The 22,179-nt window shown below is 46.7% G+C and overlaps 1 protein-coding gene across 1 annotated transcript; it reads left to right on the top strand.

The window, feature by feature from the left end:
* Window positions 1–1,146: 1,146 nt before the first annotated feature.
* Window positions 1,147–21,955, top strand: SDE2 (spliceosome associated SDE2). Its single transcript, XM_002717480.6, has 7 exons — window positions 1,147–1,273; window positions 8,082–8,199; window positions 9,510–9,621; window positions 10,562–10,731; window positions 13,592–13,706; window positions 17,928–18,402; window positions 21,619–21,955. The coding sequence occupies exons 1-7, from the start codon at window positions 1,154–1,156 to the stop codon at window positions 21,838–21,840; spliced, it is 1,332 nt and encodes a 443-aa protein (XP_002717526.3). The 5' UTR covers window positions 1,147–1,153; the 3' UTR covers window positions 21,841–21,955.
* Window positions 21,956–22,179: the final 224 nt, after the last annotated feature.

Raw genomic sequence — 22,179 nt, forward strand, 5'->3', positions numbered from 1 at the left:
TGAGACACCCCCTTTGCAAAGTGCCGCTCCCTAGGCACAGGATCCCTATTTTCTGGTGTAATTTTTCTTTATCTACTGAGAAGCCCACACAGGCCTTTTTTCTCTCTTTGCCTCCTGTGTGACAGCCACAGAATCTAAACTTCACAGCCCTGGCAACTCTATTTTTGCTCGCGCCGCCACAGCTACACGGCTTCTGCATTTGTTGTTGTTTGTCCCTCAGCACTGTGCTTCGTGGGTCCGCCATCCTCACAGCAGAGAGCGCGATCCTGCCTCCTGACACCCCTCCGCTCGGCACACCCGCGGCTCTGGAACCGCAGAGGAATTTAGAAGTGCCACCCCTGTGTCCGGGCGAAGTTACAGCAGGGTTTCGAAGCAGCGTGGACTCTAAACGTCACTCCTGCCGCCGCGTTTCGCAAGGGCCCCCTCGCCTACGACGTGTTTTTCAAACAGAACTGAAGTGGATAAACCCCAGAACGCAAACAGGCGGAAGAATGAGCCGAGCGGAGGGGGCAGACATCCGGCGGCTGCCCCGCTCTGGAGGGGTTAGAGCAGCTCTGGAAACCTGGGGGCAAAAACCCTCGCTGGCTGTTGCAGGGGGGCCTCCAGAGGTCGCGTCCCCTGCCCCTCAGGTCGGGCGGGCTCCCCCGGGCGGAGGAAGCAGGCCTCCCCGATCCACTTCCGGGATTGCAGCTTCTCTCCTCACACTCCCGGGAGCACAGCCTTCTCAGGCCACGACTCTCCGCGACCCAAAAATAACTACACAGATGTGAGGAAAAGGGCCAAAGCCTGCGGCACGGGGCGGCGCTTAGCCACAACCTTATCGCTCACAGCCAGAACGCTCGAAACCGAACCCTGCACTAGCCTTTTATAGCCGGTCCCTCGAGCCCCGCCCTAGCAACTGCTCCTAGCAACGCCTCGCCCTCGCGTTCTGCCCTCTTATCGGCCTCCGCCAGGCCCTTCCTGTTCCCCTCCCCCACGCCAGCGCCGCTCAGACGCCCGCGTCACGTGACTTGCCCCAGGGGAGGGGAGGGGCGAGCGGAAACGTGCGGGGCGGGGCGCTGGAGGGAGCGGCTGGCGTCATCGGCATGCGACCGGCTAGTTAGTTGTGGCGCCTGGTGTTTCAGGGCATCTCCGGGTTCCGGGATTAGATGAAATGGCGGAGGCTGCGGGGCTGGTGTGGGTTCGTGGCCCCGGCTTCGGGTGCAGGGCGGTGCGATGTACTTCGACTCAGTGCTCCGTGCAGGATTTCATCTACCAACTTTGCCAAAATCGGGTGAGGATCGCGGTTCCTGGAAGGGGAAACACTCGGACCATTGGGAGGGCTGCGTGCCGGGAGGGTCTGTCGGGAGGGATAGGCTGCGTCTGTTTGGGATTTTGAGTTTCTGAGACTGAGTTCTTCAGTTTTAAGGTACCTCAGACTGATACTCATACCTTCCTTTGCTTTCGTGTTGTGGTGGTCTTGCTTTGCCTCTCAAAGGAGGAGAAAAACTTGAGAAGCAAACCAAAAACCCTGCAGCAACAGGTGCTTAGTCCACACTTCGGTCGTTCATCAGTAAATGAGATAGTTGGACTTTCAGATGACCTGAAAAACCTCCGTTCAGACTGTGGATCGGCGACGTGCGCTTTGTGCGCTGATCACACAGTCCTGTTAGTTCCAGCCGATTTTTAACCCCGCCTCCGTCGTGCTGTTTCTTTCGCTGTTCTTTGTAAGCTTAATATTGTTGGCATTACCCGCTTAAGTCAAAGCTTCGCTAGACTTGGACGTCCCCACAAAGAAGTGTTTACAGATGTTTTTCAGATTCCTCGTTTTTATTTCTATGCTTACAGTCCAGTCTAAAAAGAATGTTAAGCAGAACCATTTTTGATCATCTGAATCGAGAAATGTTTCCCAAAATAGTTGGATTTTAATGTCTTTGTAAATAAGTATTATCTCAGGAGTACAGTTTTCAGATCTATTGACAGTTGAGCCAAAGTGGGACCAGAAAAAAGTAACAATCCTAACTGTGAGGAATGCTGGAAATAAGAGTTTTTAAACCAGAGGCCAAAATATAAATGAATTCAGTTACTCAAGGAACAGGACCATAGCGAATATGAATAGAAACACAATTTTAAAACGGACATCTGTTGAGATACAGGGACCAAAAAAAAAGCCCATTTTCACACTATGCTGTTTAAAATGAAACTGAAAAAGTTAGTGTTAGCGCCCACTGAAAAAAATTAAAATCTGCCCCGCTCTTCCTCAGACGTGGAGAATGCCAGCTGTACGGTTTGCAGGAAGCAGTGTTTCCCTGAGGGCTTGCTGCAGTGGTGAAATGGCACTGGGGCCCCTTGCAAGTGTACTGTTATTCAGGGAGAAACCTGGTGTTCAAGAACTGGACTGTAAGGAACTTTGAAATTATTCCAGTAAGAAGGAAATATCCCACTCTTTTACTTTTTTCTAAAGACTTTATTTATTTATTGAGAGGTAGAGTTATAGACAGTGAGAGGGAGAGACAAAGAGAAAGGTCTTCCATCCACTGGTTCACTCCCCAGATGGCTCCAACAGCTGGAGCTGAGCCCATCGGAAGCCAAGAGCTTCTTCCAGGTCTCCCATGTGTGTGCAGGAGCCCAAAGACTTGGGTCATCTGCTTTCCCAGGCCATAGCAGAGCTGGATGGGAAGAGGAACAGCCAACGCTAGAAATGATGCCCATATGGGATGCTGGCACTCTTCCTTTGAATATCTAAGTCACTCTGATACAGAGAAGCACCCTTGATTTCCAGTGCACATGCAGAACTTCAGATTAAGGGTTTCTAAATACTATATTCCACGTTTGTCTGAAATTTGTAGTTTCCAAGGAAAGAGGAGCCTGAATCTGCAGCACAGTCCAAACCTGATGTCTTCCTACACATAGCCCTGCTTTGTTTTGAGCTAACCTCCACCCATGCTTCAAATCCTACGGTGTCTCAGTTTCTTTCGTTGGTGAGATACCCCTTGGTTTCTCTTGTGTGCAGTTCCCCCTCACTGGCAGTGAGTCAGTAAATTTGACTTTATTTCTCTCTGGCCTTGGGCTGGTTGGGCAAAGACTGGCATAATACTCTGTGGTTGAAATGCTTTATGATATGGAATAGTTAAAAACAGTTAAATTAATTTTAAATTTTCTCTTTTTTTTTCCTAGTAGTGATTTAATTGCTAAGAATCTTAGCAAGTAGAAAATGCAGTTTTTATCAGTTATCTTGTTTAAAAAGCACTTCTCTTTGGAAATTAAGTATGATGCATAATCATTCTACCTTCACATTACTGTCTTTCAAAATTATTTAAAATTTTAGAAGTACCATAACCTCTAGACATATAAAGTGACTAAAAGAACTCAAAGTGGCTTTTAGTTTGTAAACATTAAATAGATACAAGGTGCATTACCTGCATCATTTAATTATTATGTCAGTCCTTTGAGGCAAGCAGTATGTTACAAACAAGAGTCCCTTCGTGTTAATCACTTCATTGCAGGGAGCCTGAACTTTCTTGCTCCTGGGTTCTGCCATCATATTTGGGAAAATGCGCATCCACTCACGTCCAACTCCAGACCCCTCCTGCCCAGGCATGTGGCAGTGACTGGTAGGGAGGCTGCAGTCACATGTGTCTGCCTCACTGGGACTTCACAGCCAGCAGCAGTTCTGCTCAGTGCTGAGCCAGCACTGCTCAGCAGTTCTGTGTTTCCTTCAGCCAGCACAGGCCTGCACTGGGTTGAATGCTGATCTGTGTAGCCCTCAGGGTGGCTGCGTGGAGTATGCAGCTTCACAGAACCTCAGCTTATCTCCAGTAGCCTTGCTGGTATCCCCCAGGGATGACAAATGAGGGGACAGTAATGTGTACCATGGTGTGGGATTGGGTAGCCCATCTTAGTTCACCATTCTTCCACTGTCCTGGGTTACTGTTTGACATTCTCTTTCTCTAAATTCCCCATCCTTTGCTCCTGAGGCCTGAACTTTCTGAAGAAGTACAAGCAGTAAGCAAAGAATATCTTCATCGTCACACCAGTGCCCCGAACTGCCTGCCATGTATTCAGCCTTCTCTTCCGTGGCTATGGTGCACTGCCCTTTTTATTTTAGTAGTGATTTGTAATTATCACTGACTCTGCACAGGGTCTCTACCCTCTCACCTTAGGAAAGACTTATTTTAGCATTTGTTCTTTCTCCCTGAGTTTTCCGGTGTTGTGTCTACCTGAGTGCAAACATAAGCCAGCATCCCTTCCAACTGTCGCTTCATTTTCTCTGAATTGATTTATTTTCTTTCTTTTTTTTTTTTTAAGATTTTATTTATTTATGAGGCAGAGAGGGCGAGACAGAGAGAAAGGTCTTATTTTTTTTAAATTTTTATTTATTTATTTATTTTTTGACAGACAGAGTGGACAGTGAGAGAGAGAGACAGAGAGAAAAGTCTTCCTTTTCCATTGGTTCACCCTCCAATGGCCGCCGCGGCCGGCGCGCTGCAGCTGGCGCACCGTGCTGATCCGAAGGCAGGAGCCAGGTGCTTCTCCTGGTCTCCCATGGGGTGCAAGGCCCAAGCACTTGGGCCATCCTCCACTGCCTTCCCGGGCCACAGCAGAGAGCTGGCCTGGAAGAGGGGCAACCGGGACAGAATCCGGCGCCCTGACCAGGACTAGAACCCGGTGTGCTGGCACCACAGGCGGAGGATTAGCCTGTTGAGCCACGGCGCCGGCCGAGAAAGGTCTTCTAACCACTGATTCACTCCCCACATGGCCACAACTGTTGGAGCTGGGCCGATCTGAAGCCAGGAGCCAGGGACTTCCTCTGGGTCATCTTCCATTGCTTTCCCAGGCCATCAGCAGGGAGCTGGATCTGAAGTGGAGTAGCCAGGACTCTAACCAGCACACATGTGAGATGCTGACACTGTAAGTGGAGGCTTAACCTACTGTGCCACAGCGCCAGCTCCAGAAAAAAATTCTAAAATGTAATGCTCTTCTCCTTTAGAACCCATTCTAGTTAGACTTCTGTTCCCATAATTCTAACAAAGCAGATCTAATCTTGCTCATTAATATCTTTGTGATTGCCACATCCAGTGATCAGTTTCCTATGTTCCTCTTGCTTTGCTTGGCAGCTTCATTTGGCACAACTGTAACCTCCTAGAGACACTTTTCTTGCTTTGCAGACATCACTCTCAGTTCTCCTTCTCCTTACTGCCTTGACCAGTCTCATCTTGCTGCTTCCTCTTCATCTTCCTAATGTCTTAACCTTCGAGTCACCAGGGTTTTGGTTTCTGATCTTTTTAAAAAATATTTATTTATTTTTAAGGTTTATTTATTTATTTGAAAGGCAGAGAGAGAGAGGTCTTCCATCCGCTGGCTCATTCCTCAACTGGCCACAATGGCCGGAGCTGGGCTGATCCAAAGCCAGGAACCAGGAACTTCTTCCAAGTCTCCCACATGGATGCAGGCACCCAAGGACTTGGGCCATCGTCTGCTGCTGTCCCAGGCTGTAGCAGGGAGCTGGATCGGAAGTGGAGCAGCTGGGACTCAAACCAGCACCCATATGAGATGCTGGCACTTCAGGCAGCAGCTTTACCCCCTATGCCACAGCGCCGACCCCCTGAAGTCTTAATTTCAACTCAACAGCCAGAGTGATTGTTTAAAAACATTCAGATTATAGAACTTGTTCAAAACCCTACAATAGGTTTATTTAGAGTAAAATCCAGACTCCTTAGCTTTTAAAGCCTTACCATGCTCCTGTGCTTATTTTGTTCCAATCATAGTGGCCATTTTGCTGTTCCTTGAGTACTCTGAGCTTATTTCTGCTTCAGATCTTTGTTTCCTACTGCCTGTATGTGGAATGCTGTTCCCCTAGATAACTTGTTCCCTCACTTTATTTTACTCTGCTCAACTGTCACTTGATGAGAGAAGGTTTCTATATGGATTATATAAAATAATAGATCACCACCACATTCAGCCACATATCCCATCCCTTATCCTGTTTATCCTCGCTTGGCATACTGTGTAATTTGTTTGCTTTGTCTTCCCCTCTGGGATGGTAGCTCCAGGAGGCAGATGGATTTTAGTTTTTATTTGCTATAATAAACTAACACCTGAAATCTACCTGGCAAATAATAGGTACTTAACTAAAGTTACTGAATGATGAATGGTTCCCTTTGAAATAGCTGTGTGCTTCAGAATGAATTGCTAATAGTGTTTGTTTCAGGAAGACACTAATAATATATTTTCTCTTTCCTAATGGTGTTTAGATCTCTGCGTTCCTGATATTCTAGATGTAGATTGAATTATGTACTTCCTAGTTCCATGTGGTTTTTTTTTTTTTTTTTTATTTCTAAGTTTTATTTATTTGAAAGAGTCACAGAGAGGCTGGCACTGTGACATAGCAGATGAAACTGCTGCCTGCATCCCATAGGGGTGCTAGTTCAAGTCCCAGCTGCCTTGACTCAGATTAACTATTAAAGGAGAAAAAAAGCACTTTTTGTTTTCACCAAAAAAGACTGAGCCTTCTAAGTATCATTATCAGGCAACGTTAGGAAAAAATTGTCCCCAGACTGCATCATGTGAAATGACTTTTGCTTTCAGTACTTTTTTTTTTTTTTTTTTTTTGACAGGCAGAGTGGACAGAGAGAGAGACAGAGAGAAAGGTCTTCCTTTTGCCGTTGGTTCACCCTCCAATGGCCACCGCGGCTGGCGTGCTGCAGCCGTTGCACCGCGCTGATCCGATGGCAGGAGCCAGGTGCTTTTCCTGGTCTCCCATGGGGTGCAGGGCCCAAGCACTTGGGCCATCCTCCACTGCACTCCCTGGCCACAGCAGAGAGCTGGCCTGGAAGAGGGGCAACCGGGAAAGAATCCAGCGCCCCAACCGGGACTAGAACCCAGTGTGCCGGCGCCGCAAGGCAGAGGATTAGCCTAGTGAGCTGCGGTGCCAGCCCCCCTCTTTTTTTCTTAAGATTTATTTATTTGAAAGTCAAAGTTACACTGAGGGAGAGGAGGGAGATTTTCCATCTGCTGGTGCATTCCTTGGATGGCCACAATGACTAGGGCTGGGCCAGGCTGAAGCCAGGAGCTTCTTCTGGATCTCCCACATGGGTGGCAGGAGCCCAAGCACTGGGGCCATCTTCTACATCTTTTCCCAGGCCATTAGTAAGGAGCTGGACCGGAAGTGGAACAGCCGGGACCCAAACGGAGCACCCATTTGAATGCTGCCATTGCAAGCATTGGCTTTACCCGCTACACCACAATGCCTGCCCGTCTTTCAATACTTTTCATTTTCTTTTTAAATATTTTTTGTTTTGTTTATTTTAAAGAGTTACAGAGAGAGGAGGAGGGAGAGCAAGCGCACATGAGGGAGCTTCTATCTGCTGGTTCACTCTCCAAATGGCTGTAACAGGTGGGACTGGGCCAGGCTGAAGTCAGGATTCAGTGCTTCTTCTGGGTCTCCCATGTGGGTGCAGGGGCTCAAGTATGTGGGCCATCTTCTGCTGCTTTCCCAGGTACCTAAGCAGGGAGCTAGATCGAAAGTGGAGTAGACCGGCGCCGCGGCTCACTAGGCTAATCCTCCGCCTGCAGCACCGGCACACCGGGTTCTAGTCCCAGTTGGGGCGCCGGATTCTGTCCTGATTGCTCCTCTTCCAGTCCAGCTCTCTGCTGTGACCCGGGAGTGCAGTGGAGGATGGCCCAAGTGCTTTGGGCTCTGCACCCGCATGGGAAACGAGGAGGAAGCACCTGGCTCCTGGCTTCAGATTGGTGCAGCACGCTGGCCTCAGCGCACCAGCCACTTGGGGGGTGAACCAATGGAAAAAGGAAGATTTTCTCTCTGTCTCTCTCACTGTCTAACTCTGCCTGTCAAAAAAAGAAAGAAAGTGGAGTAGCCGGGAATCAAACCAGTGCTCAAATGGGATGCTGGCGTCACAGGTGGAGGCTTAACCTTCTACACCACAACACTGGGCTTAGTACTTTTTATTTTGAATTCAACAGATATTAATTGAACACAAACTATCTGCTGTGGCTGTGTTAATAAAAAATAGTAAATTAGGTCCCTTTTGTAAGAAACTCGGCTCATGCAAGGCATTAAGAAAACCCAAACTTGTCTCTAGGATATTCCTGTGGAATACTTCTTTGTGAAATGCAACGGAGCCCTCATTAACACCGGCGACACAGTGCAGCATGGAGCTGTGTACAGTTTGGAACCCAGGCTTCGTGGTGGAAAAGGAGGTAGGCATGACTGTGGATTGCACAGCTGATACACATCTGTAGTTTTGAGTAGAATGTATTAAATTAACAAATTTCTTTGTCTCAGTAGTTTGCCAGCCTTGGTTTGCCTAATGAAATTCTTATTTACCTGCCTAATGTTAATATTTTCTCTTTTATTCTTTTTGAGGAAGAAATAATTGTATGACATAAGGCCCACTTCATCTGGCCAGATAGCTCTAAGGAAGCCTAGGGTAATGCTTGGGGAGAGATCAGATGAAGAGGGGTGACTGTAGAAGAAATAGCTTCAAACAGTCAGCTGTTCTTCTGCACCTGTCAGGATCTTGTCTCATTATTATAGTTGCAAGGGAGGTTTAAAGTCACCTCAGGAAACACAGCTGTGTACCAGTTGGGGTAGATAAAGGTCTTGGTTGTGTTGATACATCCAAGAGAGAAAAACACTAAAAGCAAAACCACAGTATGAGTAGTTTTTGTTATTTCTCCTGAGGCGCTACTGTGTAATCCCTAAGCTTTCTCAAAATCTAAGTGGTTTTGGTTTGGCTTTCCAAGAGCTGACATCTCAAGACTATAACCACCTTGCTGATTGAAGTTGTATCAAGCATATCGAATGAAGCTTGTCACATCAGCCAGTGACAGCTTAAAATTGCCTTTTAAACTCATTGAAAATTTTTACTGTATAATTTTTAAGTTTTTTTTTTAAGGTTTATTTTATTTATAAGGTGAGTTACAGAGAGAGGTAGAGACAGAGAGAGAGGTCTTCCAACTGCTGGCTCACTCCCCAGATGACCACAACAACTGGGCCAGGCCGAAGCCAGGAACCAGGAGCTTCTTCTGGGTCTCCCATGTGGGTGTCGGGGGCTCAAGCACTTGGGCCATCCTCTGCTGCTTTCCCAGGCACATTGGCAGGGGACTGGATCAGAGTGGAACAGATGGGACTCGAACAGGCGCCCCTATGGGATGCTGGCGCTGCAGACTGGGTCTTTAACTTGTTGCACCACAGTGCTAGCCCCATAAGTTTTAAGTTCTGAATTTGGGAATCGTGGGGGCTCTTTTACTGAGTAAAGCCCTCTAAGTATCCCAGCTGTACAGGTACAATATTTCAGAAATGTAAAATGAAGCCAAAGACATGAAGCAGCATCTAGTTGATGAATCCTTTCATCTTTCTTGTCCATCTCCTTAAAAAAAGGGGGGGGGGTGGGTGGGTAGAGGTTACTTTGACTATTAGCCTTGTCGTATAGACTATTTTCACAGATTTAGCTTTCAGCCATCCTTGAGTTCGTTTTAACCTGCTTTCTCCAAACACATTGGCTCAGGTTTTGGATCTATGCTTCGAGCACTTGGTGCTCAGATTGAGAAGACAACCAATCGGGAAGCTTGCCGGGACCTCAGTGGAAGGAGATTACGAGATGTGAATCACGAAAAAGCGTAAGTTCTTTTTGTTCTTTTATTTAGATTTTTTTTTTTAAAGACAAAATCACAGAGAGAGAAAGATGGAGAGATCCAGGCCAAAGCCAAAAGCTTGGAGCTGCTGTCTTCCATGTGGCTGCAGGGGCTTCAAGCACATGGGCCATCTTCAGATGCTTTCTCAGGCTCATTAAAAGGGAGCTGAATGGGAAATGGAGCAGCCAGCATACAAACCGGTGCCCATATCGGATGCTGGCATCGCAGAGAGCAGATTACCCTGCTTTGCCATAATGCTAGCCCCCTGTTGTTATTTTTTAAGACAGAAATAGACTTTCTTATCTGTAGTGATTATATGGATGCCCTGCATATCAAAAATGTAAACTTGAAATACTCTCTGTTGTAACATTGAATCTTATGCATATTTTGATAACTGAGTTTTAGTTATGTCTGTTACTGTATGCTGGTAGTAAGCATGGCACCATTTTCTGGGGGAATGTCATGTTGTGAACAAGAGCCTGTTGGTCGGGGCTGGTGCTGTGGCATAGTGGGTAAAGCCACCGCCTGCATTGCCAGCATCCCATATGGGCGCCAGTTCAAGTTCCAGCTACTCCACTTCCAATCCAGCTCTCTGCTATGGCCTAGGAAAGCAGTAGAAGATGACCCAAGTCCTTGGGCCCCTGCACTTGTGTGGGAGACCTGGAAGAAGCTCCTGCCTCCTGGCTTTGGGTTGGCGCAGCTCCGACCATTGCAGCCAGTTGAAGAGCGAACCAGCAAATGGAAGACCTTTCACTCTCTCTCTGCCTCTCCCCTCTCTCTGTGTAACTCTGACTTTCAAATAAATAAATAAGTCTTATATAAAAAAAAAAAAAGAATCTATTGGTTTGTCTGGAGGGCATTTCGTATGTGTAGGCACATGTTTGGCATAGCCACGCAATTACGTGTCTTTCTCTCCCTTCCCCAGAATGGCAGAATGGGTAAAACAGCAGGCTGAGCGGGAGGCTGAGAAGGAGCAAAAGCGCCTGGAACGACTGCAGCGGAAGCTTGCAGAGCCCAAACACTGCTTCACCAGCCCCGACTACCAGCAGCAGTGCCATGAGATGGCGGAGCGTCTGGAGGACTCCGTCCTCAAAGGTGAGAGTGAGAATGGCATAGTGTGGTCAGCAGCTACCTGGAAGCCCGCAGTTTCAGATGGCTACACCCTGCCCACAGAAAGCAGTTGTTAAGCTTAGTTTGGGCCACAGACTTCCAAGAAGCTTCTGAAAGCCTTGGGAATGCACCTCTCATAAATGAATGCAGTGTACTTTGCCCCTTCTGAACATAGCACAGGCACACACACCATTTGTCATGTTTGACCCCTGAGTTCCACTGACCTATGGGCCCCAGGTACAAGTCACATTTGTGTTTGTGTTCAGGGATAGGCTAAGTCTGCAGAGTTCTAGACCTCACTGTATTTGCTCCCAACTTTAGGTCAGGTTTTTTTGTTTATTTGTTTTTGGTTTTGGGTTTTTTAAGATTTATTTTATTTATTTGAATGGCATAGTTACAGAAAGAGGTAGACAGAGAGGTCTTCCATCCACTGGTTTGCTCGCCAAATAGCAGCAACGGCTGGAGCTGAGCTGATCAGAAGCCTAGAGCAGGAGCTTCTTCTGGGTCTCCTATGGGGGCACAGGGGCCCAAGGACTGCTCCACTGCTTTCCCAGGTGCATTAGCAGGGAGCTGAGTTGGAAGTGGAGAAGCTGGGGCTTGAAACGGCTCCATATGGGATGCCGGCGCTGCAAGGTGGGGCTTTAACCTGCTGCACCATGGGGCTGTTTTTTTTTTTTTTTTTTTTTTTTTTTTTAAGATTATTTGAAAGGCACAGTTACAGGCTGGGGCAGGAGAGATAGAGAGAGAGATCGATCTTCCATCTGCTGGTTCACTCCACAAATGACTACAACAGCCAGGCCTAGACCAGAGCAAAGCCAGGAGCCTGGAATTCCATCCAGGTCTCCCATGTGGGTGGCAGGGGCCCAAGCACTTGGGCCATCTTGTGCGACTTTACCAGGCATGTTAGCAGGGAACTGGATCAGAAGTGAAGCATCCAGAACTCAATGGTGACCATGTGGGATGCCACCATTGTTGTGGCAGCTTAACTTTTCTGGGCCACAGCACCAACCCCATGGTCAGTTTTTTAAGAGTGAATCTCGGCCAGCGCCGTGGCTCACTAGGCTAATCCTCTGCTTAGCGGCGCCGGCACACCGGGTTCTAGTCCCGGTCGGGGCACCGGATTCTGTCCCGGTTGCCCCTCTTCCAGGCCAGCTCTCTGCTGTGGCCAGGGAGTGCAGTGGAGGATGGCCCAGGTGCTTGGGCCCTGCACCCCATGGGAGACCAGGAAAAGCACCTGGCTCCTGGCTCCTGCCATCGGATCAGCGCGGTGCGCAGGCTGCAGCGCACTGGCCGCGGCGGCCATTGGAGGGTGAACCAACGGCAAAAGGAAGACCTTTCTCTCTGTCTCTCTCTCTCACTGTCCACTCTGCCTGTCAAAAAAAAAAAAAAAAAAAGTGAATCTCATTAATTTTTATTTTATTATTTTTTAGCATCTGAAGCATTATATAAGACTTGATATGAGTGCAGTTGATTACAAAGGAATCTTTTCTGTCAAATAGGTTATGATATAATGAGAAAGACAAATATATGCAGATATCTCACATGAGAGGATGAATATGTAGGTTTGAGGAGGGCTAGATGTGAATTTGTCAGCCTAAAACTACGTATTGGACATTGGTGTTTTAAAAATCTGGTTCTAGCCAGGCTGCTGTGGCTCAGCTGACAAAAAGATTCATACAGAGAAAAAAAATTTTTTTGACAGGCAGAGTGGACAGTGAGAGAGAGAGACAGAAAGGTCTTCCTTTGCCATTGGTTCACCCTCCAATGGCCGCTGCGGCCGGCGCAGCGTGTTGATCCAAAGCCAGGAGCCAGGTGCTTCTCCTGGTCTCCCATGGGGTGCAGGGCCCAAGCACTTAGGCCATCCTCCACTGCACTCCCGGGCCACAGCAGAGAGCTGGCCTGGAAGAGGAGCAACCGGGACAGAATCCGGCGCCCTGACCGGGACTAGAACCTGGTATGCCGGTGCCGCAAGTGGAGGATTAGCCTAGTGATCCGCGGCGCTGGCCAATACAGAGAGAAATTTAAAAACCATTAATTAGGCCTGCGCCGCGGCTCACTTGGCTAATCCTCCGCCTGGGCCCCAGCACCCTGGGGTTCTAGTCCCGGTCGGGGCGCCAGATTCTGTCCCGGTCGCTCCTCTTCCAGTCCAGCTCTCTGCTGTGGCCCAGGAAGGCAGTGGAGGATGGCCTAAGTGCTTGGGCCCTGCACCCACATGGGAGACGAGGAGGAAGTACCTGGCTCCTGGCTTCGGATCAGTACAGTGCGCCGGCCGTAGTGGCCATTTGGGGGGTGAACCAACCTAAGACCTTTCTCTCTGTCTCTCTGTCTTAACTCTGCCTGTCAAAAAAAAAAAAGTTAATTGAGGTATCTTTTGAAATGAACCGTGTTGTTGGAAAGATACTTTTGCTTTGACATAAAGAGCCTGTGAAAATCAGCATAGCTACTGATGCCTTCCAAGATCACCCTTGGTTCTGGAATTAATTGTGATCTGAATAATGCTTACTCTTTAAATGGCATTGAGAGATATGGGTGCTCAGCTGTTCAGTTTTCCACTTACCTTTTCAATAACTGTGCAATGAATTGTACATTTTTCCTATTACCTGTATTAAAATAAATTGAATTACTTGTTTAAAAAAAAATCTGGCTCTAGAACCAGAACTATTTATTGCTTGAATCTGTGCATTTTAGATTAATCCCATTTTAATTATTTATATAAAATTTTTATGTCTTTTAAGAAATGTAAGTCCAGAACATTAGGTTACAACTCTTTTAGCAATCTAGATTATTTATGGTTTCCATAAGCTCAGTGTTGATAGTACAAACAGTTGTTAAACTTTCTGATTAGGTATGCAGGCTGCTTCCAGCAAGTTGGTATCAGCAGAAGTAAGTGAGAATCGGAAACGGTTTAACCAGTCAAAAACAGACCGAGGAGCCAGGGCAAAGAAAAGGAAATGCTTTTGGTAAGTGCATATGTTTCATTTTCTTTTTTTCTTTTTTTCTTTTTTTTTTTTTTTTTTTTTTTTTTGACAGGCAGAGTGGACAGTGAGAGAGAGAGACAGAGAGAAAGGTCTTCCTTTGCCGTTGGTTCACCCTCCAATGGCCGTCGCGGCTGGCGCACTGCGGCCTGCGCACCGCGCTGATCCGATGGCAGGAGCCAGGAGCCAGGTGCTTTTCCTGGTCTCCCATGGGGTGCAGGGCCCAAGCACCTGGGCCATCCTCCACTGCACTCCCTGGCCACAGCAGAGAGCTGGCCTGGAAGAGGGGCAACCGGGACAGAATCTGGCGCCCCAACCGGGACTAGAACCCAGTGTGCCGGCGCCGCAAGGCGGAGGATTAGCCTAGTGAGCCGCGGCGCCGGCATGTTTCATTTTCATTACAAATTGATCTTTGAAGACTGAGATGATATATTTTCCTTCTGTCTGGCGTAAACACCTGTTTAAGTAAAGTGTGATGGAAGCTCAGAAAATTCAGAGTGCTTCATACTCCCAGCTTCACATATTGTCACAAGTACCTACTCACAGTGGTTTCTGCTGGAAGTGATATTAATAGAATCTAAAGGTTAATTTTTTTTCCTTACAATTAAATATCTTATGTGATAGGTTTATGTTTGAGTTATTTTTGGTGTTGAAAGAGTTAACTGAAAAATTCTAGGTGGAAGTGGATCTGTACTTTCCAGGTGGTTCTGTTTTCTCTGGGTTTCACAGGCATGGCAGAGGTCTTTGGTCACTTTGCCAGCACTCTTGCTCTGGGGATAAAAGCATAACTGTACTTTTCCTTACCCCTTCTTCTGATAGTTCTTTCGCCTCTCCCAGCTGCTTCTCTGGTTGCCCGCGCAGTTCTGTTGGGCCAAGTTCTAGAAAGTGGTAAGAGTAAAGGGATCTTGCTTCCTTGCTGGCCGCCCCTTTGGGGATAGAAAGATAATTATTACTCACAGATCTTGTAATTCTGTGAGTTCAGCATAGAATTCTGTGTGTGCTTTCACAAATAGGAATTAAATGTTCCTGAGAGAAGGCCAGTGCTGCGGCTCACTAGGCTAATCCTCCGCCTGCGGCGCTGGCACCCCGGGTTCTAGTCCCGGTTGGGGTGCCGGATTCTGCCCCGGTTGCTCATGGAGTGCAGTGGAGGATAGCCCAAGTGCTTGGGCCCTGCACCCGCATGGGAGACCAGGAGGAAGCACCTGGCTCCTGCCTTCAGATCGGCGCAGCGTGTTGGCCGTAGCAGCCATCTGGGAGGTGAACCAACAGAAGGAAGACCTTTCTTTCTGTCTCTCTATCTATCTATAACTCTACCTGTCTAACTCTGCCTGTCAAAAAAAAAAAAAAAAAAAAGTTCCTGAGAGAAAAGATAGTGACATTACTTTTTTTTTTTAAGTCATATTTATTGTGGTATTATTTGTAAACGCTAAAACTCTAACTTTTTGGTTGATCAGTTCTGTTTCTGAGAAATCTGTAGTCACGGAAATGCCACCACAGTTAAGATGGAGTATTTTTGTCAGCCTAAATAGTTCTGTGCATCCCTTTGTAGTTAGTTCCCTGCTGCTCCCCGTCCCCTGGCATCCTCTGGCATCCTCTGGCTACCATGTGACGTTTGTTCTTAACAGTGTGGTTGTCTCCTGGCAGTCACAGAGCCTTCTGTGCTGCCCTTTAACTTAGCCCTCCGCCCATAGGGGCCGTCTGTGGGATTCCGGCTCATTCCATGTTATTGCTGAGTGCCATTGCGTGGTGTGGGTGTGTCACGAATAGTGTACATCACGGTTTGTTTATTTTCCATTTGAGACACATTCATTGGTTTCCAGTTTTGAATATTAGGAATAAAAAAATGGAATTTTCTTTATGACTTAATTTTTCTAATTCCCAGCAGTTGAAATTAATATAGGTGATTAAAGCTTTAAACAAGATCAATTTTAAGAGATTTTTAACCTTAAGATTTATTTATTTAATTGAAAAGCAAAATTAGAGGAGGGACACATGGGGCGGGGTGGGGAAGGGAGACCTTCCATCTACTGGTTCACTTCCCAAATAGCCACAACAGGTGGAAGCCAGGAGCCTGGAACTCCATCCAGGTGTCTCACATGAGTGGCAGGGGCCTGCACTGTGGCGCAGAGGGTTAAAGCCCCCGCCTGCAGTGCTGGCATCCCATATGGGCACCAGTTTGAGTCCCAGCTGCTCCACCTTTTTTTTGTTTGTTTGTTTAAGAACTATTTTATTTGTTTTGAAAGAGGAGTTACAGAGAGAAGCAGAGCCAGAGAGAGCGAGAGAGAGGTCTTCCATTCACTGGTTCACTCCCCAGTTGGCCACAATGGCCGGAGCTACACCAATCCGAAGCCAGGAGCCAGGAGCTTCTTTCAGGTCTCCCACATGGGTGCAGGGGCCCAAGTAATTGGACCGTCTTCTATTGCTTTCCCAGGCCATAGCAGAGAGCTAGATTGGAAGAGGAGCAGCTGGGACTCGAACCAGTGCCTATATGGGATGCCGGTGCTGCAGGCTGGGGCTTTAACCCACTGTGCCACAGCGCCAGCCCCCTGGCTGCTCCACTTCTGATCTAGCTCTCTGCTATGGCCTGGCAAGCAGTAGAAGATGGCCCACGTCCTTGGGCCCTTGTGTTGGGAGACCTGAAAAAAACTCCTGGCTCCTGGCTTCAGATCAGCCCAGCACTGACTTTTGAGGTCATTTGGGGAATGAATCAGCGGATGAAAGATCTCTCTCTCTCTCTCTCTCTCTGCCTCTTCCTCTTTCTAACTGTGCCTTTCAAATAAATAAATAAATCTTTAAAACAAAAAAAACAAATCAAAACATAAAAAGGATCAGCTAGGTCTTGAACCACTGCCTATACAGGATGCCAGTGTTGCAAGCAGTGTCTTAACCTTCTGTGCCACAACACTGGCCCCAACTTTAAAAACTTTAAAAAAAAAGAGATCCTCAGGGCCAGCACTGTGGTGTAGTGGATGGTGCCGCCACCTGCAGTGTCGGTGTCCCATGTAGGCGCCATTTAGAGTCCCTGCTGCTCTACCTCTGGTCCACCTTTTTTTTTTTTTTTTTTTTTTTTTTTTTTAAGATTTATTTATTTACTTGAAAGAGTTACACACAGAGAGAAGGAGAGGCAGAGAGAGAGAGGTCTTCCATTCACTGGTTCACTCCCCAGTTGGCCGCAATGGCCAGAGCTGCGCCGATCCAAAGCCAGGAGCCAGGAGCTTCTTCCAGGTCTCCCATGCGGGTGCAGGGGCCCAAGGACTTGGGCCATCTTCTACTGCTTTCCCAGGCCATAGCAGAGAACTGGATAGGAAGTGAAGCAGCCGGGACATGAACCAGCACCCATATGGGATGCCGGCACTGTAGGCAACTGTCTTACCCGCTACGCCACAGCACCAGCCTCTCTGGTCCACTTCTGATCCAGCTCTCTGCTGGAGATGGCCCAGATCCTTGGGCCTGTGCACTCACGTGGAAGACCAGAGGAAGCTTCTAGCTCCTGGCTTTGGATTAGCTCAGCTCCAGCCATTGCAGCCATCTAGGGAGTAAGCAGATGGAAGACACTTCTCTCTTTTTCTTTCTCTCTCTCTTCCTCTCTCTGCCTCTTTGTACCGCTGCCTTTCAAATAAATAAATCTTTAAAAAAAAAAAAAAAAAAAAGATAGTTCCTCTTGGATCTTTGCAATGGTGAGTTCCAGTGTCTTTGAAATTTTTTTTTTTGTTAAATTGATGCCTTTGAAACTTTTTTTTTTATAAAGATTTATTTATGTATCTGAAAGGCAGAGTTACAAAGAGGGAGGGAGGAAGAGGGAGAGAAAAATCTTCCATATCCTGGTTTACTTCCCAAATAGCTGCAACAGCCAAGGCTGGGCCAGGTTGAAGCCAGGAGCCAGGAACTTCCTGCAGGTCTCCCACGTGGGTGCAGGGGCCAAGCACCTGAGACATCTTCCCTGCTTTCCTAGGCCATTAGCAGGGAGCTGGATTGGAAGTAGAGCAGCCAGAACACGAACTGATGCCCATATGGGATGCCAGGGTGCAGGTGGCAGCTTAACCCACTATGCCGCAGTGCTGGTCTCTGGAATATCTTTGTAATTTACCCATCCTCCATCTGAAGTTAGCAGAGACTTTCATTCAGAGTCCATTTCCTGGACAAACTGCAACTCTGGTTTAAGGAGAAGCTGTCATTGGTGTTAAACCCTTCTGTTGCTTCTGACAGGTTGGGCATGGAGGGGCTAGAGACTGCAGAGGGGTCCAGCTCTGAGAGCTCAGATGCTGACAGTGAAGAAGGACCCAGTACTTCAGGGATGAGCTCCTGTGCTCCAAAAGACAGCAGTGATGGTGTTGAGGTGGCGGCCGCGTTTCCCAGTGATTCCCAGAGGGCAAGGGTGTTGAGTGCACCAGAGGAGCTGCAGGTCCCAGTGCCTGACTCTGGGAAGGCTGTTTCAGAAGACTTGCGAGCTGAGCTGGGAGAGAAATCTGTCCAGGAGCACGTGGAAAGGGAGATGGCTGTTGAGACAGAGGAGGAAAAGGGAAGGAAGGCAGAGAATCAAGAACCCACAGAAGGAGAAGCAGCTGGGACAAAAGAAATGACTGAAGGGGACGGAGCTGCCAAGGTGGCATCTGGAGAAGACACGGACAGCGTTTCCATTGCCAACATTGCCAAGCTGGAGGAAAGCCAGTCGGCAAACACAGTGAGTACTTCTCAGGGGTTGATGTCAATAGAACTGAGTCAATTTAATCTCTCCAGTAAGTCATTAAAATGGAAATATGCCTTTCCCATCAATTGCTTAATGAATGGCCCAACACTAAGAAATACAGATAATGATTGTCCCCTCAAAAAGGGTGTTTTGTTTTTGTTTTTGTTTTTCTTTGAAAGAGAGAAAGAGAAAAATCTGCTGTCTTCTGGTTCACTCCCAAAATGCCTACAACAACCAGGGCTGAGCCAGGCTAAAGCCAGCAGCCAGGAACTCAATCCAGGTCTCCCGTGTGGGTGTCAGGGACTTAAGTACTGGAGCCATCATCTGCTTCCTCCAGATGTGTGTTGCAGGAAGCTTTTTCTTTTTGTCTCTGGAATTCATACTATTTTGCTAGTAGGTGGCGTCCTTTGTTCTGTATGTCATCACATTTTAGCTTTCCTGAAATTAGATGTGTATCTCATATTAGAGCTTAATTGGTATTGTTTATTCTTTCCTAATACATTCAATAGTGCATGGGTAGAGGGTAGGCATTGGCTTGGTGGTTAAGATGCCTCTTGGGGGGTTCGAATCACCTGTCAGAGTGCCTGGGTTCAAGTCTTGGCTCTGCTCCCAGGTCCAGCTTCCTGCTGATGTGCACTGTGCAAGGCAGCAGGTAATGGCTCAGCTCCTTGGGTCCCTGCTACTCACGTGCAACACCTGGATTGAGTCCCAATTCCTGGCTTTGGTCTGGCCCAGCCCCAGCTGTTGTGGACATTTAGGGAGTAAACTATGAGATGGGATATTTCTCTCTCCGCCTTTCAAATAAATTAAAAAAAAAAAATCATTTCATTGTTGTAGTATATTACCATGGGTGGCATCTTAGATTTGATGAAGAAATGTCCTCATTTTCCCTATCACTAAATCGCTGCTCAGTTTTGTCTTCTCATTTGAGATATAGTTGGATGTAAAGGTCTTTCCTATAGAAGAGGAGCTGCTCCTTTTTAACTTATCATTAAATCTTGAGTACCACATTCAGCCTTTTGAAAGGTCATTTTCACTGTACACACTTTCCTGAAAGAGTTCATTATTCACCATTTACAGTGGACTGACTGCCAGCAAAAGTCTTCAGATTTTACTGTGTGATCTAATGGGTTACTTTTGAGAATAGATGAAACCTGATTTCCTTTGATAAACACAAAGTCTACCATTTATTTAACCAACACCTTCCCCTGACCCCAGTGAATCAGCAAAATATATAGATACCCCTTTCTGGGGAGGAGAGTGGATCTTTTTTTGCTAGGGACTCTAATTTGATCTTCACACCATCTCTGGAGTTGTAAGGGGGTGATTTTTATGTTAGATGTGTATCATAAGAGCTTTATTGTCACTCAAGTCTTGGAAAAATGAGTGAAGGAATAGTAGAATAAAAGCTGGTTTGATTTGTTTAAAAAAGATTTTATTTACTTATTTGAAAAGCAGAATTACAGAGAGGGTGGGGGAGACAGTGGTCTTCCATGTGCCAGTTCTTTCTCCAAATGGCCGCATTGCCGGAGCCAGGAGCTTCCTGCAGGTTTCCTGCATGGGTGCAGGGGCCCAAACACTGGGCCAACCTCTGCTGCTTTCCCAGGCACATTAGCAAGCAACTGAATTGGAGAGGAGTAGCTGGGACTGAGACAGGAACAGGTGCCCGTATGGGATGCTGGGGCCGCGGGTGGCGACCTAATCTACACAATAGTGCTGGCCCCAGCTGATTTGATTTTCAGTGTTACTCATGGAAATTTTGGACTTGGGGTTGTAGTAAGAGCTGCTGGTTCAGGTCTCCAAACTCACGTACGTGACATTTTAGATTTTGGCCATAAATAAGTCAAGGTTCACTCCAGAAATCTAACAAAATAGCTTTTTTAAAAAAACAAAGATCAACTCGAGAGTGAGTCTGTCCTCATAGCACTTTAATATTTTTGGAAATAACAAAGTCATTGTTCTTTGAATACATTAAAACAATTAGAAGTAAACATTTTCATTCTTCACAGTACATCCATTATTAGAAGCAATTAATTTTTCTAAAAATATTAATTTATTTATTTGAAAGGCAGATTTACAGAGAGGCAGAGGCAGAGAGAGAGGTCTTCCATCCGCTGGTTCGCTCCCCAGATGGCTGCAATGGCCAGAGCTGAGCTGATCCGAAACCAGGAGCTTCTTCCAGGTCTCCCACCTGGGCGCAGGGGCCCAAGCACTTGGACCATCTTCCACTGTTTTCCAAGGCCATCAGCAGGGAACTGGATTGAGGTGGAGCAGCTGGAACTCAACTCGACCGGCACCCGCACAGGATGCCAGAGCTACAGGTGGAAGCTTAACCTACCGTGCCACAGCACCAGCCCAGAAGTATTAATTTTGACTTAAAGTCTATAAAGGGGGTTGGTGGATAGAACAGTTACAAGTCTATTGAATAGCATTTAAATTGGTTGAATTATGTAAGTGGGAATTCTGACAGTCTTAATTATTCAATTAGAATAGAAAGCATTAGGATTGTGGAATTAATAGATTCAGAGACATGGGAATCTCATTAAAATTAAGCTTTTTAATAAAGGTGCCTGTTCTTTTCTGTGGTTGTATTTTACTGTTTGGATTTTTATTGGAAAAATCATAAAAGGGAAAAAGCAACACTAAGAATTTGTTCAGGGATTCTATATTTCTGTTACTGTCCTTAATACTTGTTTTCTGAAAATATAGATGAACAATTTTATTAATTGCATTGAGAATGTATACAGATGGGGCCAGCATTGTGGCATAACGGGTAAAGCCACTGCCTGCTGTGTCAGCATCCCATATGGGCGCTGGTTCAAATCCTGACTGCTCCACTTCTGATCCAGCTCTCTGCTATGGCCTGGGAAAGCAGTGAAAGGTGGCCCAAGTCCTTGGGCCCCTGCGCCTGTGTGCAGAGACCCCGAGCAAGCTCCTGGCTCCTGGCTTCAGATCAGCGCAGCTCTGGCCGCTGCAGCCATTGGGGAATGAACCAATGGACGGAAGACCTTTCTCTCTGTCTCTCCCTCTCACTGTCTGTAACTCTACCTCTCAAATAAATAAATAAAATCTTTGAAAAAAATAAATGTAAATAAATAAACCTTTAAAAAAAATAAAAAAATGTAAACGGAATTAGATCTAGATGATTTTAAAATTCATAGCAAGATGTGGCGGATTAAATGAAATGTCTTCTTTCTTTTTTCCCCTCAGGTTCTTGGTCAGGAGACTATAGATTTATTGGCCTTCAGCTCCGTGGCAGAACTGGAGTCGCTGGGTTTGGAGAGGCTCAAGTGTGGACTGCTGGCCCTGGGACTGAAATGTGGGGGCACTCTGCAGGAGCGGGCGTCGAGGCTCTTCTCTGTCAGAGGACTGGCGAGGGAGCAGATCGACCCAGCTTTATTTGCCAAGCCTGTGAAAGGGAAGAAGAAATGAACTGGACCCGAGCTGGCTTCCTGTTTCTTTATATTCTGCCACTTAGAACCTGCCTAACGTGGACTCTCAGCCAATATTCGTATTGTTAATAAAAACTAACTTTTTAATAACTCAATTCTAACTCTCTTTTCATTATTGCATGTGTGGTATTATTGTGTGAGACCATTAGGCCCTGAAGTTTTTTTTGTGAGGTTTTTTTATATTAATAAGTATAGAGCTATTCAGATTTTTGGCTTCATACTGTGTCATTTAGGTAAGTTGTATTTTCAAGGAATTTATACATTTGACCCCTCGGAGTCAGGTTCATAGAGTTATCCACAGCAGTAACTTTTTTTTTTA

This window comes from Oryctolagus cuniculus, chromosome 13 (assembly GCF_051225735.1).
Source record: "Oryctolagus cuniculus isolate XC-2025 breed Fujian yellow rabbit chromosome 13, ASM5122573v1, whole genome shotgun sequence".
Taxonomy (NCBI): Eukaryota; Metazoa; Chordata; class Mammalia; order Lagomorpha; family Leporidae; genus Oryctolagus; species Oryctolagus cuniculus.